The sequence below is a fragment of the Dermacentor variabilis genome, chromosome 1, assembly GCF_050947875.1.
Source record: "Dermacentor variabilis isolate Ectoservices chromosome 1, ASM5094787v1, whole genome shotgun sequence".
Lineage (NCBI taxonomy): Eukaryota > Metazoa > Arthropoda > Arachnida > Ixodida > Ixodidae > Dermacentor > Dermacentor variabilis.
Window position 1 is genome coordinate 255,579,710 of NC_134568.1, and position 17,411 is coordinate 255,597,120.

General features: G+C 43.1%; 1 protein-coding gene across 1 annotated transcript; it reads right to left on the reverse strand.

The window, feature by feature from the left end:
• Positions 1 to 576: 576 nt before the first annotated feature.
• Positions 577 to 15,291, reverse strand: LOC142561897 (inositol monophosphatase 2). Its single transcript, XM_075673484.1, has 8 exons — positions 15,084 to 15,291; positions 14,864 to 14,997; positions 13,698 to 13,802; positions 13,474 to 13,519; positions 11,033 to 11,141; positions 6,616 to 6,721; positions 1,683 to 1,834; positions 577 to 1,325 (listed from the first exon to the last, which is right to left on the reverse strand). Exons 1-8 carry the CDS (start codon positions 15,150 to 15,152, stop codon positions 1,219 to 1,221), a joined length of 828 nt encoding a protein of 275 aa, XP_075529599.1. The 5' UTR covers positions 15,153 to 15,291; the 3' UTR covers positions 577 to 1,218.
• Between the last annotated feature and the right edge of the window lie 2,120 nt (positions 15,292 to 17,411).

The window sequence follows — 17,411 nt, forward strand, 5'->3', positions numbered from 1 at the left end:
AAGGCCACGATACTGCCTTCCTTCTACATTGATCTGACTGGTGCCTGTATCAGTAGTTGCTGAAGCAGTGCAATCATCTTGGACTCCAGCTATGTTACCTGCAGCCCAAAGTCACACCACACACACAATGCCACAATAAGCTTTGATTGAGGTAGCAATTAGCTATGTGTTGCCAGGCAAGTGAGATTGCCTAGTCAAAAGATGCGGTTAGCTTTTCTACAAGAAGTCCATGCAGCTAAGCTAAAAAAGTTGACAAACACTGTTTTCAACTTCAGTAGCTCTGGTCTATTGGTATGGTGACGGGCCATAGAGTAAAAAACAACGGCTATATTAAACTGGTATTTTCAACTGCATAAAACGAAACAGCAAATGGCTCATACATGTAATACCACAGCAAAGCAGATGGAATAACAGGCAATTTCAGACCAAAAATAACTTGGACGTTTTCTCCTGTTCAAGTTACGCTTATTGTTCTCAAAACAGTCCTTTTATTTTTTTTTGCTCACTTTACATTAAATAAAGATTATAACATGCGAACTGCACTAATTACAAAAGAAAAGCCAGGAACAGACAGAGTATGTTTTGAAATAAGATAAGCTTTATTGAGATGCAAAGATCTTATTACTGAACAAAAATTGAAAGGAAGTGCTGCGAAGTTACACTAGGACATAGAGTGAAATGTAGGGCAGTACCAGTGAATATAGAGCCTGGCTAAAAATTACAGAAATTACTGCTAATTGAAAAAAAAAAAAATTTGATCCCCAAAGAACGTAACTAATAGTCTACTTGGTCCCACAGAATGTTTTTATTATAATGTAAGAGGTGTCTTTATAATTATGCCTTCCCATTTTAAACCTGCGTAAAGGTACAGAAGACTCCAGATTGTTTTTGACCACCTGAAGTCTTTTAATGACCTCAGAAATCACAGCACAAAGGAACTAAAGTGGTGCCTGCTCATCACAGACTGTACATGCAGTATTCATTACACTGAAGAATTATTTCTCATAACATCACAATAACGAGGGCTTGCAATGTCTACACATACACAATAAAATATTAACGCATTCTATGTTGCTTGAATCATGAAATAGTAGTATTATAGCTTACTATATAACAAATGTGCCTACATCAAGTTGCTATACAAGAACCGTAGAAACACTAATCCCTTTCTTGTGTCATTATGAATCACGCTATCATAAAAATATTGCGAAGCTAAACCTAGTCACTCTCTAATTGGACATGTTCCAAAATTTGGCTGATTGTATTTGCCAGTGCATGAGAGCTTGCACAGAGGACTCTTCGGTGCATCAAATTCAAGGGTCCACCTGGAAGATAAGCACATGAAACAAGTCTAGTTGGATTTTGCAGGCAGTGAGAGGAACTTCACTTGACTGGCTTTTCACAAAAGTAAATTTTGTACACAAATATGGTAAAAGACTAACAGATAAAATTAAGTGAGTGGTAGTTACTTGATAGCTAAGCCATAAAGAGTGATACACCACACACATCTCTTGGTGCATCATTAAGTTTTGACAAGCTGAAGGGGTAGTTGAAGGGTGAAGATATAATGTGAATGCGCAAGTCAACATTGAAACAAAAAGAATGCTACCCCTTAGACAATTGAGCAAATAAATTTTTCTGCAAGATTTAAGGAGTCAAAAGTGCTAGGAAATATCACATACCTTGAGTATCCATGACAACACCTCCGGCCTCAGTAACAATTAGTGCGGCTGCAGCCATGTCCCAAACATGCATTCCAAATTCATAAAAGGCATCGGCCCCACCACTTGCGACAAAGCACATGTTTACTGCCGTGGAGCCCAGGCAACGCAATCTGGAATGTTGGGAAAATTTTCATGTTACAGTCTACACTCGTTACAATGGACCCGCGTACAACAGACTTTCGAATATAACGGACCATATTTCAACCTTAGTTTGGTCAGCCTATTTTATTAATGCAACGAAGTTGACTTTTAACGGACCGTGTTACAACGGACTATCAGCGACGGCGGACAAAATCAGCGGGAATGTTTGTCAAAATCGGGCGTATAAAACACTTTTGCCGTGTTGACACGGGCTGGCAACTGACTTGCGAGGGTCAGCCGATGATCGCGGCTCAACATCATGCACGCGAGGGAGGGAGGAAAGCGGGGCGGAAGCATGCCGTCTTTCGTGCATGAGTCACAGGGAAGGGGGGGGGGGGGGGTTCTACTCCGGTGGCTGCTGTTAATGGCACGGCCGCGCGGGCGCCGCATCTTGAAAGAAATCTGTAATGTGGAAAAGTGCGTGCCCCCACGGGCGCCGTATCTTGAACGTGATCTGTGATATAAACAAAGTGCGTGCTGGTGCTAGCCTCATCTTCACAGCGATCTGCAATGTGGAAAAAGTACCCGGTAGTTTCATATGTGTCATGCTTTCGACGTTTAGTTCACGTCGAAGTGAGAGACAGCACTAAGATCAATTCACTCACTGCTGCTGCCGCACTTATCTTGTTTAATTTGCTATCGCAATTGATGCTTTACCTTTCGGAGGAAACTGCGACTTTTTGTTTTTGTTTTTTTACTTTGGATGTTTGTCACTCACTCTTTGCAATAAAGTTCTTATAGAAGAATACAACTTAAGCCTGCAGTGAAGCCCCACCCACGCCCTCATAACTGCCAGCCACTGTTCCTCCGTGAGGCTGCAAATAGTTAGTACTTCAAGCTTTCCCTGTTACCTAAATATGGCGGTAACCACAAAAATAAAATTATAAGCGCATCCTCTTATACGTTTTCATTCATCTATTATAGTGCAATGGTTAAAGCCTAATTATTTACTGAACTGAAATAAACCACTTGCTTCACTGAAACTATTTATTGTCAAGTTTCACTTCAGTTAGCAGTGAAGTTTCATGAGTAAAACGGGCTCAGCAATGAAATGAACTGTATTGCAGACTCTTGAAGAGTGAAATGCTCAGACTTGATACACTTTGTCCATGTCTGTTACATGCCTCATTGCTTCCGCCGATGAAAAGACTCTTCAAGAACAGCAGATGCTCTGGAGGTATCAAGTATGACGCCATTTTGGAAAGGTCGCATGACGATGATTTTGTTTGCTTCGGTGATTGACTGGCGGAGTAACACAAACCCATGCGGTCCATATGCCTTGGTTGCCAACTGCCGTTTCTTTAAGTTGTATCCTACTATATAGACATTGCGACAAAAGTTTCGGAAGTGAGGCGTCTTAGATATTACGGACTTTGGATAAAACGGACGTTTTTTGTTGGATTATATCTGGGTCCGTTGTAACGAGTCTACTGTAGTACATATTCTGCAACAAAAAATTATCAGACCACTAGGAGAAAACGATTAGATGATTAGACACAGCCAGCACAGCATGTTTGTGCCAATATAAGTACCACTACACAAGCTGCCATTAGAAACAACCTCTCAATTGTAGATTTAGAACCGACTTTAAATGACACAAATGTATACTGGCCTACAATAATGAAAGTGCTTATTGCCATACACATCACTGCATTTGATAATCAAAAGTGGACGAGCCATAGCCTCGTCTATGAGCTGTGCTGAGTGGATTTTGTATACACATCATTAACAGCAGCTCTGGAAAACCGATAAGTAGACTAAAGGAAGTTGGCTTCCCCCGAAGGTTACTACTTAGCGTTATGCAAAAATTGCTCCGGGATAAAGAAGTGGTGAAATGTGCACAGTCAGTAAGTGCTCAAAAACTAGAACAGTGGCAATTCACCATGTGCATCAAGTCCCACACAATGTGAAAAAAAAATCATTAGGAAAAACAGGAATAAGAGTAGTGTTCACAATCCCTAACAAGCCCATGTTAAGTAACTAAGTATAAAAAGGCATTGTACAAAGCTGTGGCAGAAAGCATGCTCATAAAATGTAAACTAGAACAATCAAGTGGTTTATAGCATTCCTTTGAGCGGTGGGGCACCTAAATGTCACCTAACTCATGCTCGCTGAAAAGTATTTTGGGCAGCCACCTGGCTGCACATCACATACATAAGGTAGTTTTTCAGGCAATAAAATAAAACCGCTGTTAGCCAACATGTTGTCCTGTTACCCTTGCTGTGTCTCGTCATTGCACAAAATACCCACATGCAAGTCAAGCAGCAGCTAGCATTTTATTAGGAACCCTACTCCGCATACAACACAGGAATTTACCCACTATCTCATTTCATGCTTCAAAATGCAGTGAGCTCAGCTAGCAGACAACTAAGTATTGTGGGAAAGCGAATTCTAGCTAACAGGGAATGAAGATCTGTAAATAGTGAGTACAATTACAGGCAATGAGGGAATGGCACCAAGACACCAACCAGCACTTAAAAATATATGTAATTCATGAGCTTTAGGTCAAATCACCTGATCCACCACAGCTATGCAGCGCAGCCTCACTGTACAAACACAGCTTCCACAGTGCAATTAGATATAGCCCCTTGATACAACATGCTACACTCCTGTTGTAACATTTTAGTTGTTTTAGTGGTTTTAACAGAGCCTAATGGATGTTCTCTTACCACTATGAATTCCTGCACAGGCCCTCGGAAAAGCGCAAGGTGGTTCTGCATGAGCATATATCATGCTATTGGATAGCCTATAATGCCATGATAAAAGGCCCTATCCAGGGCCCATGGAAGCATCTGTCCTCTGTGTCATTCTGGTGTATGGTCGAGCCCACTTATATTGATACTGGTTTTAACAATACATTGGTTATAACAATGAGAAGCTGCTGCACCATCAACTTTTGTATGCTTTCCATAGTGAAATAACCCGCTTACTACAATGCCCTGATGCTGTATTATTGGTTATATTGATGAAGTCTGCCTGCTGGGTGTCTGAGGTGAAAGGTAGTGAAATGAGAAATCTTTGAAAAGAAAATGAGAAATTCGAGTCATTGCAGAATCAGTGCAGTGCAGCGCTGCTCCAACAGCCGTTGGGCGCTCATTTTCCAGCCTTCTCTGCGCGCGTCTCTCCCGTCACCCTTCCACCCCTCCAAACACGAATGGGCTGCGCCCGTTGCTCTACGCCGCACCACCCTCTGAAATACGAATGGACCGTGCCAACTGCACTGCTCACATGTTGCTCGCTGGCTCTTCATTCAGTGCAGTTCTGCAAACAGCTTAATCGCTCGCGTTCATCTTTGTTGGTTGGGTTGAAATCGTTCCTGGCCATGTGGTTTTTCAGCCTTGTTTGACTTTCCACCGAAATGGAAGATGGATGATCCACCCGCTGATAGTCGACAATGCACGATGTTGCAGGTGAAAAGAAAGCGCACAGCTATAGTTTGGAAACTTGAATGTATTGGAAAACTAAGCGCTTCTAACCGATGAAGCGATCGTTGCAACATACTTGCATCGGATAGCGACGGCGACGGCAGCAGCGATGACGCGGTAGAGCAGGCTGCCTCAACATTGTCCTCACAGGAGGCCTGGCATACGATTCAGTCCTTCGTTTTCGCAAGGAACCTTCCGCTGCACTACGTAGAGCACCTGGATGCCTTGGAGAACATGTCGGCAAGCTTTGCGTAAAGCATGCAAAACTGACGGATATAGGGTTTTTTCGTGCAAGCCAGTGAAAAGTACGTGGCGAGATGCTTGTGGCGATCTTGCCTCAGCATTTCTTCTGTATTTCTCAAGCTGACAGGTTGCTGCGGCAACCTCCTCGCCTATTTTAAAAGGGCCCTTTTGGGACCACCAAAGCGATGCCTCGGCAGTGCTCGCATATTGCTTGCCACCCGCGATCCCTCTTTGCAGTTGTTATAGGAGGGCGATCTTTTAACGCTGACAGCCGCAGTTTTGTTATACATGATCGGAGCGCCCAGGAAGTAGTTAAACGAGTGAACACAATCAGCAGCCAGATGGAGGACGGTGGTGGTGGGGAGGGGCACTGTCCTGCCTGCCATTACAGTTTTCTCACATCAGCTCTGCCATTCCTCCTACTTTGATTTTTTCATGAAACTCAGTTATAACACTTATCGGTTATAACAATGGAATTTTAATGGCACTCGAATAATGTTACAAGTGTGTTTGATTGTGTATATATTTTTTCTCAAGTAGTCAAAAGCTCTCTTTTGCATAATATTTCAGCATATACCACTTGCTTTCCATGGCATTGTGTACGATTAGTTAAATGTAATCACAATTTCCTTTCGAGTCTTCAAATTCCCCATTAAAAAAAAAATCATGGGGTTTTACGCGCCAAAATCACGATCTGATTATGAGGCACGCTGTTGTGGGAGACTCTGAAAATTTGGACCACCTGGGGTTCTTTAACGTGCAGCTAAATCTAAATACACCGGTGTTTTCGCATTTCACCCCCATCAAAATGCGGCCGCCGTGGCCGGGATTGGATCGCGTGACCTCATGCTTAGCAGCCCAACACCATAGCCACTGAGCAACCACAGCGGGTATCCCCATTTGTGTTATATTCACAAACACGGCGTGTTTCTCACATAACACTGCAAAGATAAAACATAGGTTGGGGAGACACATTACGAAACATGACAATTATAAAAAAAAGGGTCAAACACACAAGCAGGTATTTTAAAAAAACAAGTGTTTCTCAGTCAGCAGCCGATATGTGAGCAAGCCATACATACCCCTGTGCTTTCTGCATAAGGTTATGCATGTTGCGGAAAACAAACTCCATACGGCCTGGGTCCCTACTGCTTCCTACTTCGCTTATTATCAAGGCTTTAGAGATTTCTGGAAAAAATATAAAGAACATAAGCAATATATCTGACATAACAATGCAACTTTTACTACAGTGAGCAGCAAATAAAATACAGTAAATCTAAATTTCGATGTGCTATTTTTTTATTTCTATAAGAATTTTACTTTTGCAAAGAAAACTAAAAGTGGATGACCAGACCTTGCTTCAAATATACCAGTGTGAAATTTTGCTATTTTATGGCTGAAGCTGCAATAATTACAATGAAACTGCAAGCAACATAATGCTGACTATGCGTAAACAAACACTGCAACATTGGTAGACATGGACACACGGGTTATCTGAACTAGGTTTGTTTATAGCCTGTCAGATCAAGGAAAGGCAATTGGCATTAGCTTTGAAATAATACATGCAACCAACAAACACCTGACAGCATCCCACAGACAATGACTTGAGGTTGCACAGACCTTTCAAATCCTTCCCTTTTTTTTTTATAAGCATCCCTTTGGGTGCCAGCAGGGCTCCTGTCTCTGCGCATGCACTCAAGAGTGTAGTGAGATTGGTCTACTGTGGTTATTGGAACACACTTTCAATTTCCTGCCCAATGATGTTAGGTGTATGCTAGCACGTACAATTGGGAAAAATGCCAGAGCTGTGTTCTAATTTCCACCACACTCGGAGCGCATGCGCAGGAGCCCTACCTGTGCCATGATGACACCAGGGAAGTACTCTGTAAGAGTCCACTTAGTGGACTGTCCCTTTTGGCTGTTTCCGATTGGCTAACCGTTATAGACATACGATAGGTGCCAGTGATACTAGCCCAAATTGTGAATACTGTGAGGTGCCAGAAACACTTAACATATATTTTGTGTGTGTCCCGCGTACGCGCAAGAACGACAGCAACTAATCTCTTCCATTGCAAAGATTCAGGAGAGACCGTTATCAGACGAGTTTCTTCTAGGTCCTTGGCCTAATGCAAACAGCGCAGCCCTGGTAACAAGAGCCGCTATAGCTTTTCTCCAGGCCACTGGGCTGGACGCACGGCTTTAGAGATGCCACAACTCTGAATTTGTATATACGCATCTCTTCCTTATACCATCGTCATTCATCAGCCCTTTCCCTCCCCTTCCCTTTTCCCCAGTGCAGAGTAGCAGGCCAGAGCAAGTTATAGCTCAGGCCGACCTCTCTGCCTTTCTGTAAATAAATTTTTCTCTCTCTCTCTGCTTTCTACTGTGAGACCACCATGTTGGCAATGAATGCTTTTCTTGCTTGGTCACATCAGCAGGCCTGCTGGCACTGGGGTCAAATACAAGGCATTTTGTTTCTGTTGCAATACTGCAGGCAACTCCACTGTGCTGTAGGGAAGGGCACACTCTACCATCACAGTAGTGATGCCTCATTGGATAGGCACATGCAGACAATAAAACCTTGCAGGGTCAAATACTGATTGCCCACAAATGCTTGAGAAATCCTGGGACAGTCCTCGCAGAGTGGCATTTACACATAATTAAACATGACACATAGAAATTAGCTCGTAATTAATGTTCACAAAAGCACTACACAGGTGGATATACATATTTCTGTGTGTTATCATTTTCAGTGAGAACTTGAAATGCTGCGTACCATTAATAAAGAATAATAATAATAAATAAATAAATAAAATAAAAACCACCTAGTCTGCAAAAAAGAACTCCTGGAATCATTTCCAGCACACTGAAATTTCATTTCTATCTACACTGCTTTAGACATGGTGGCAGTAAGCAATAAAACTATGGAGGGATGACAATAGTTCAACGAAACACAACAGAAGCAAACTAGAAATATTTATGTGTTGTTGGCCTCTTCAAGGCTCTGGGAAGGTGCCAGCATGTTAGCCCTACAGAATAAATGTAATTTAGCAGCCTGCAGCTCAACATGAAGGGAACTTCAAAAACAAAGTAGATGCTTACTTTCCTCAGCTCAATAATCAGTGTTGAGCATTTTTGCATGAAACTGTAAAAAATAAAAAGGAAATTCTAAGTACACCTCAGCACTTCCTATGAGTTGTGAATGCGAAAGCATTAATGTCCAATTGAATGCCAGTGAGCTGTCCTTTGAGTAATTAACTCCTCTGGGGCAAGCGAGAGCGTTGAGACGCTTGGTGCGCTTTGATTTGGCCTTGCGGGTGAGAGCTTGCGCAAACAAGGAACACATGGATGACACAGGCTTCCGGCAGCGAGAGCAAGGGTGATTTGGTGTTGCAGCAATGCCCTCTCCCCTCAGAAAACCCCTGGTGCACTACAGCGACAGTAGCTGTGCCCTTTTGCCTGCTCTGCTCCGCTGAGATGCACTCATGACGTGGTGTCGCCCCAATGGGAATTTAGATGCCGTTTTGCTGCTACAGACGTGGGACGCCAACTTTTTCACTCAATGAGCCATTTTACGCTTTCAAATCAAAATATAAAACAGACAGATAATTGAATTGAAACCACATTTACTAGAGAGCTAAGATAGTGATTGGCTTGCACCTGCGAGCTTAAAGGGCCCCTCACCAGGTCTGGCCATTTTGAGCTGAAAAGCGCAGAGCATACAATGCGCACTAACGATCGTGTTTGCAAACAATTACATCGCTACGCACAGCAGAAAGGTCTGAAATTTCAATCCAAACACAGTTTTCCCTTTCCCTCACGGCGACCATGCTTCAAGCCGGACGGTGACGTACTTGCATCCCTGCGACTACGTACTCGGGTCCGCAGTGTGGTGTCGCTCGTGGTGACACGTGACTTCGAGAATTATTCAAGGCAACAACTTTTATTTGTGTGATCTGTTGCTTGAATTGTCGAATTGAAGTTTAGAGAAATAATAAAACGCACAAACGGAATGTCTGCGTGTTTTTTGTTTTACTTCGCACTGAAGCAAGAGAGATGTAGTTCCACTTCGTCTGCTTGTTCGCACGGTTGCGTAGTCATGTGCACAGATACCCAAACTATGCCCTTTTCTACCGTGTTCCAGCGCGTGATCATGCTATGCGATCTGCATGTTCTTTCTCAGTATTCGTGTAGCCCTGAATTATACTGCTAGTCAAGCGTCCTTATGCACAGCTTGCAAAATCATGCGCTGCGCGAAACTGGACAATTACAACAGCGCGTACGCAGCTATTTAAAAAAAAAAAAAAAACGAAGAAGGGAAAAAAATGAAGGCGGGGCCCAGGACGTTTACGTCACACGATCCTCGAGGTCTGGTATGGGAGAACACAGGGGAGGAATTTCACTTGTGGAGGCTAGACGGGGCGAGTGGAGAGAATGTCTCACTATGCAGTGGAGCTTGCCTCCTGAAATCATGGGTTCGCGGCACTGAAATATTTCTATCTGGGCTACTAATGAGCCAATTTGAAACATTTTCGTGGCAGAACACTCCCTGAGGACACGTAACAACTTTCAGCGTATAACTAAAATTTGCTATGGGGCCTGGTGAGGGGCCCTTTAAAGCACTCCGATGCAAGAAGCATGGTGATGTTGAGGTTGTACTTCTGCTGCTGCCTAAGTAATCTTATCTTTTTTTTCTTAGTTGCTACTATTTTGCCTGTCTGAGAAATGAGAAATGGGGGAGGGAGTATGCTAAGGGGTTGGGAGAGCCCTGGCCCAGGTCTGCAGTCTTTGAGTTATGTCCACTGTGGTGGATGAACTGGGCAACTGGGTTCATTTGGGCTGGTTGGTACATCTATTCAAACAGAAGAATTTTGAACAGCATGACATAGGTCAAGGAAGAGCGCACAGGACAGTATTCCGTCTTGTGCCTCTTTTATTTGTCCTGTGTCAAGCTGTTCAGAAATTCTGCTGTTTCAACTGGGCAACTTCACCAATTGTAACGTGGACTCCTATGCACCTTTTAATTTTTTCAATATTATTGGTTGAAACTCTCTACCTCCATAATGTTGCAAATAGTGCCATTCTATCTGTGTTTGAATATCAAATTCACTCTCTTAATTACTGCACAGTCACATAGCCGCATGGTATTTTGATTGCGATTACAGATAGCATCTCAAATACTTGGCTATTCTGTGCACTGGATGCAACTACAATGTTCAAGAGCAGTATGACAGTCAGACAGCATGATTTAGCATCAACAAAACTCCTGAACCAGGTATTCGCCAAGAAAAAAAAAAGATAGGTATGCTCGACCCGAAAATGTATCTATAGAAAAGAAAAAGACGTTGGATGTTCATCTAGAAAAATATGTTCACTGAAAAAAACCTGATTTTTAGGAGGGAAAAAAAGAAGGAAGCTGAATTTTGGGAACATAAAAACTGAAAACACTGAACCCTACTTATATAATATACTAATGAGAGTTAGGGACCCTCACTTTACCATTTTGTCCAGAGACTTTCAGCCTGGTGCCATTGCAGAAGGAGCCATGCCCTTTGACCGCAGTGTACAGCTGATCCAAAGCTGGATTGTACACAATGCCCACTACAATCTGTGAAGAGCACAACTTGTAGATATTCAGAAAAGACAAAAAGATTTCCCACCTAAGCATGCAGTTTATAGCAACAAAACAGCTGGTAGCTCGAAGACACATGCATACATGTAACAAACATGCAAAGCAACCTTACATGTATGGATAAAAGAAGCATTTTTATGGGTTCGATATATGTACCACAACTATAATATATATGATTTATAATGCAATAATGATGTAGTCGGAGGACACTAGAATAATTCTGAAAATGAAAGTAACATGAAAATATAAGCTCCACATATAGCTTCTCAATTTTGTAGTCATGCTACAAAAATGGAGCAATGTAATGGCTAAAATAGACTGCCACATACTTGCAGAAGAAAAAAAGTGGTCTGTATAAGTAGCGTCTTTCATTTTAACATACTATGTTTATCACAAGTCATGAAATGGCGTAACGTAACCTGACATCTGCTTTTCCAATTAACATTTAAGAAATTATATCGTTCTCAGTATTTACAAATTATTACACTTAACAATGAACTAGATACTGTAATACATAAAATGTCTTATTTCCACAAATAAATATTATCAAAGAATGAACAGCAGCGCAGAAACGTGGCTTTAACTTGGACTGCTATATTTATGAGAAGTACTTGTTACTACACATGGTCATCTGATAATGTCTGTATCCACCTTGGACCTCTTTGGGCCTTATGCATGCATTCACAGACAGCATGTCATCTAAGCAGTAGTTCATATGTTCAGGCAGTGTAAAAAAACTTACAGTGCCTGAGCATGCGTACAATCAGCATTGTGCAAGTCACTGGACCACTGCCGTCATCAAAGTGGTTCTGGCAAGACAACTGATGTCCAGAACATTATGTTAGCTTGTAGTGCACATCTACATACAAAGTTGCAGTATGCAAGTTTGTAAGTATACCTTCAACAAACGCCTTATAATAGTGATACCTCTATAATCTGTGCAAACTTAATTTTTAAACACTCGGGTGACTTTTTCTTTACGAGAAAAATTGAGTTTCACAACACCGCCCAAGTCAAGGGATGTTTCTTTATACACATGTTCCTTTAATTATTCTGACATAATAAAGAATAAGCTCAGCAGCTAGATGACTTCTATATGTTGACCACAATTTCTTAGAAGAGTGCTTACAGGAAATGCCTAGCTTAGTGCGACCCGCAAAACTTGCTTGGACATTTGACCTAATAATTAGGAACTGTGAGTAATAATGCTCTTAAGCTTAATTATGTTAACATACAGACACATTTTACTGACACGAAAGCATCTTGCTGCACACTACATCTGTACTTGCGTAAATTTCTGCCAAGTTTGTGTCATGCAAGTCTGCTTTCAGCTGATAAGCAATTACCTCAAACACAAATTATACATACAGATTAGGACATTAAGAGCATTGTGCAGTAAGCCCAAGTTTGTCCTCAAGTTGCCTAAGAGTTCAGAATATGCCACAGTATTAATCAGTGCAATTTTACCACATGTTTTGAGCCTATTTAGAATCTTTGAAAAGAAATGTAATGCATTTTTTTTACATTCTTGCTTCTGCTCATTAGGCTTCTTTTAACCATTGTCTTTTTATCCAGATGAAACAAATGTGAAACCTCAAGGGCCATGGAATTGTACCCATACATGAGAATGATTATTTTTACATAGTGCAGCCATATTATAGGGCTATAGCAGGAGCGCGAAAAAGAGAACAGTAAACTGGCATAAGCAAGGCAAACACAGGCAAGTAATTGAAACAGTTAACATAGACAAGCGAACATAAGCAAACGATTTTAAAAATACAGGCGAAGCAAAGTACCTATTTGAAAAGTACTCTCCTATGGCAACTAAAAACTAATTTAATTAATTAAACTAATTAAGACAATGAATTCCGATGCTCTATGGTGTGTGGAAAAAAATAAAAGAAATAAAGAAAGGAAGACAAAAAAGCTATATTTCAATGTCTTAGTATGAAGAAAAAAAAGACATTAGGTTTAAAGCGTGAAAACTACAACTGCAACTTTCTTCAGCAAGTATGACATGACTGCAGTCATGTCATACATACAGAAAGTTTACAGATTCAATGTGATAACGCAGCAAGAGTGGTTGGAGGTTCAGAGAGTGTGCAATGACTGTGCCGGTGAAAAATTGTGACAGTAATTATTGGAGATGGAACGCATAGATTTTCTTTGCACAGATTTAAGCAATCATATTCAAGCAAAGAATATGAATATAATAAATGTAATACAACATAACTACTTGTGCGTCACATGTATCTGGACAACAGTAATGTCATCCTAAAGCAAGAGTATGTTGCATCTTAAACATCACCTCTTTCTGAACAGCGAGTGCGACAGAAACAGCAACGACTGGAAACCTGCAGGATGAAAATGACACAGGTGTACCAAACGTGTGCAACGTGTGATGCAAGTCCGCAAAATACCTTGATGTTTAGTTGAGACCTTTCATTACATACATGAGTGACCAAGGCCTTGGCTCAGCTTTAAAAACTAATGCAAGTAAACTATACACATGCGAAGAAAGACCTATGTTACCCGTGCACAAAGTTCATGGTCCCGTCAATCGGGTCAATGATCCATGTGGGATCATTTGTAAGCTCGCTTTTGATACCCGCAGCAACTGATTCTTCTCCGATGAACCTAGCGCAAAAGAATGAAAGAAAAAAAAACAAGAAAAGGAATGTAGGTACACCACCAGGTCTCCACAGAGCAGGAGTATGAGAAACACAGTCAGGCATCGGTGTCGTCCGAACAGCCCGATGAAATGCATCTTATTTTGTTGTAGCGCAAGCTGAACGACAAGGACAACAGAAAGGCATATCTAACACACACAGCGCTAACTTTCAACAACAGATTTATTTCCAATTCTCGTCGCTATATATACACCCTCGAAACGTCATACAACACGTCATCCCCTACATGCATAGGTTCTCCCACAGATGAAAAATGATTGCTGGAAGGAGCGGCATCAATGTTGTATTTTCGGCGCCTAATAAATTGGTTAGCCTGTGTAGAAACACAAGGCCAGAAAGAATCACACGTACCGCACGCGAAAAGGAACATAAAAACAAATTCATTCATTGCATCGCGGGTGTGGTATACCGCATTCCTCTAGGGTGTGGACGATCCTACATTGGTCAAACAGGTAGATGCAGAAATGACCGGATACTAGAACTAGAACACAATAACAAAGTAAACAACGTGGCTGCCGACGGCCTTCATGCCATCCATTGCCAGAGATGCAAATGCAAACCCAGATTTAAAGAAACAGTCATCATGAGTAGAAGCAGGTGTGAGATGACGCGCTTGATAATAGAAACTAGACACATATCAACATTTGGTGACACCATGCGTCAGTAAGCCTTCCATTTCGTTATCCATAAAAGAGCTCGGTTATCTTTGCTCGGGTTGAACGTGTACATGTGTGTCAATATGTGTGGCAAAAAAGTGCTTGCGTGTGGTTCCCGGCTTTTTGTTTATGTTCACCGAAATTTTACACGTGTTGTATGACGTTTCTAGGGTGCATATATAGCGACGAGAACTGAAAATAAATCTATTGTTGAAAGTTAGCGCTGTGTACGTCAGATGCGCCTTTCTGTTGTCCCCGTCGTTCAGCTCGCGCTACAACAAAATAAGATATGCCATACCAACAAGCTCCTATAGCTACCCTAATTGATGAAACGCGACGCGGTCACTCTTACTTGTGATTTGGGTATTCCTCTCGGAGTTTCCCAATTAGCAGTTGTTCAACCTGCCTATCGTATTGTGTAACCAGATCAGTAAATTCTGACTTCGTTTCGAACTGTTTTCTTTCGCCGAACGCCCTTTGCACAATCTGCAAGAAAAAAAGAACTGATTTCACGCACTGACTATTTCGCTATCTCACACATTCTCACACACATGCAAAACGACACAGCTTACCGCTCCAGATTCCTTAACAAGTTCTAAGGCTTTACAATAAAATCGTTCAATGTCCTGATCGGTAATCATGACTATTGCAGACCGCAGCGATTTCGAGCTCGAGTTTCTCACGCGAGACGTTCACTTGAGGGATCGCCAGCCGTTTGTGCGCAGGCGCGAGTAAGAGTGGACGCGAGAGAGAAAATCTGGGGGCTTTTGCTCCTTGAATAGATGACTGTGCCAACGCCTCCTGACTGTGCCGAGGCACTACGGAGCCCGTGTTGTATGCGTTTGTTCCCTAGACATGCCGACATTGCACAATGGGATCGAGTTTGTTTACGCTCTGACGCTGGCTGCCGACGCTGGCTGCTCGTGCGGCGAGGCAGTGGGCCCGGACGCATTTTTACAGGTACAGCGGGGCGTGGCGTTTCTCGCGGCGCTCGACGTTTCTGCGCAGGCGCGAGTAAGAGCGCGAGTGCGGTCGAGTTTGTTTACGCTCCGCCGCTGGCTGCCCGCGCGGTGAGGCAGTGGGCACGGTCGCTCCATTTGGTGATCGCTGTGTCTGAAGGGGCGATGTTCTGACTAGTGTTGTATAAGTCGCGGGTTGCTTTTTTTTTTTTTTTCGTCGCGATGATAGATTGGATTTTTCACAAGCACTGCTCCAGGAGGGCACATGTAACCGGCGAACGGATGCATCAGGAGAGCACCTGAAGCAGGTGGCGCAGAACCTACAGGGCACTCAAGGGGTAGCGGGGGGGATCAAAGCTGGAAGCAGGGCGGCCCGTGGGTTGTAGCACGCACAGGCCTCGGCGAGCCCAATCCATGGACCAGTCCGGGTTCTAGCTTTGGCGTCCCCGTTGCCGCTTTGGTGTCGTGGAGGTTGGTGTCCAACGTGTCATTATTTCGCCAATAATGCGAATTAAATAATGACACGTTGTTTCAATTAGTAAAAAACACGATTGAATAAATATAATTACGTCCAGCCGCTGACTTGTGACGCTAAGTTCAGCACTATGCCGCGCCCCGCGACTTCTGCTGGCACGTAGGGACAAACGCATACAACGCGCGCTAAGGAACTCCTCCGTCGTGCCTAGGCAGAGTCATATACTCAAGTAGCAAAAGTCCCCACATTTCTTCTCTCGCACCCGCTCTTCGTCGGACAGACTTTCTCGAGCCTGCGGCGCTGGCGCTGAGTCAGTCATGCTGGATTAAACCTTTCTTGCTTCTTACGGCACTCTACTTTCAAAAAAACATCACTGTTTTTTTTTTTTTTTTTGAGGGAGCAGTAGGGGCTGGTAGTAAAGGCCCGGCCTGCTCTCCTGGTGCAGTATCTTCTCTCTTGGCTCTGTGCGAGGTCTACGTTCTGCTCCGGAACAGCGCTTCCCGTTTAAGGCCTTAGCACTATAGTCCAGCGCCAAGACATCGATGTGGCAGAAGACTTCTATGCTATGATTGCGGGCCAGCCAACTTGCGCAGGTTCGCTTGCATTGAACCATATTCCAGATTCGCGAGATTCACGCATGGACATGCCTTTCACGACGCAAGAGCTTGACGCGGCGCTCGCCCTATGTAATCGGTCGTCGTCGCCTGGTCCGGATGACATATCTTACCGCATGCTATGTCACCTTAATGAACGGGCACGAAGTGCGCTCCTTAATATCTCTAATGAGTCCTGGCAGGTCGGCAAAGTTCCTCAAGATTGAAAGATCAGCCGCCTGGTACCGCTTCTTAAGCCTGGCAAGTCTCCCTTAGAGATTACTTCATACCGACCAATTTCGCTGACAAGTTACGTTGGGAAGGTAATGGAGCGAATAATACTCGCCAGACTTGAGTGGTACCTCGAACCTTACGAAATCTACCCAGACACCATGGCTGCTTTCGACGACACCGATGTTCTATCGACAACGTTATCAATCTGGCAACCTATGTTCAAAACCAAAGGACGTGTAAGAGATTATCTGTCGCAATGTTCTTAGATATGAAGGGAGCCTATGACAACGTTCTTCATGACGCCACACTTTAAGCATTGGAATCAGTGGGCCTAGGCCGTCAATTATAACGTTGGACACGCAATTATTTACATAGGCGAACTCTATTTGTTAACACTGAAGCTGGCCCAACCTCGCAATATTACACGTACCATGGAGTTCCACAAGGCGGTGTCTAGAGTCCCACGCTTTTCAACCTTGTACTCATTGGTCTCGTGCAGAAACTTCCGAACACAGTTAAAGTATCAATGCATGCCGGCGACATCTGCATCTGGGCATCTGGTGTGACACGTACGGCCGCAGGTACGCGCAAGGCTTCAAAAAGCTGCGGCGTTAACATCGACGTACCTGAATGAACAAG

Bases quoted from the DNA above. Each gene is read 5' to 3' on its own strand.
- LOC142561897 (XM_075673484.1), bottom strand. From the start codon at position 15,152: ATGATTACCGATCAGGACATTGAACGATTTTATTGTAAAGCCTTAGAA. The intron at 11,142-13,473 runs GTGATGTTTAAG...TGCTCTTCACAG, and splicing joins CACTCGCTGTTCAGAAAGAG to ATTGTAGTGGGCATTGTGTA. The intron at 1,835-6,615 runs GTATGTATGGCT...CCAACATTCCAG, and splicing joins CTTATGCAGAAAGCACAGGG to ATTGCGTTGCCTGGGCTCCA.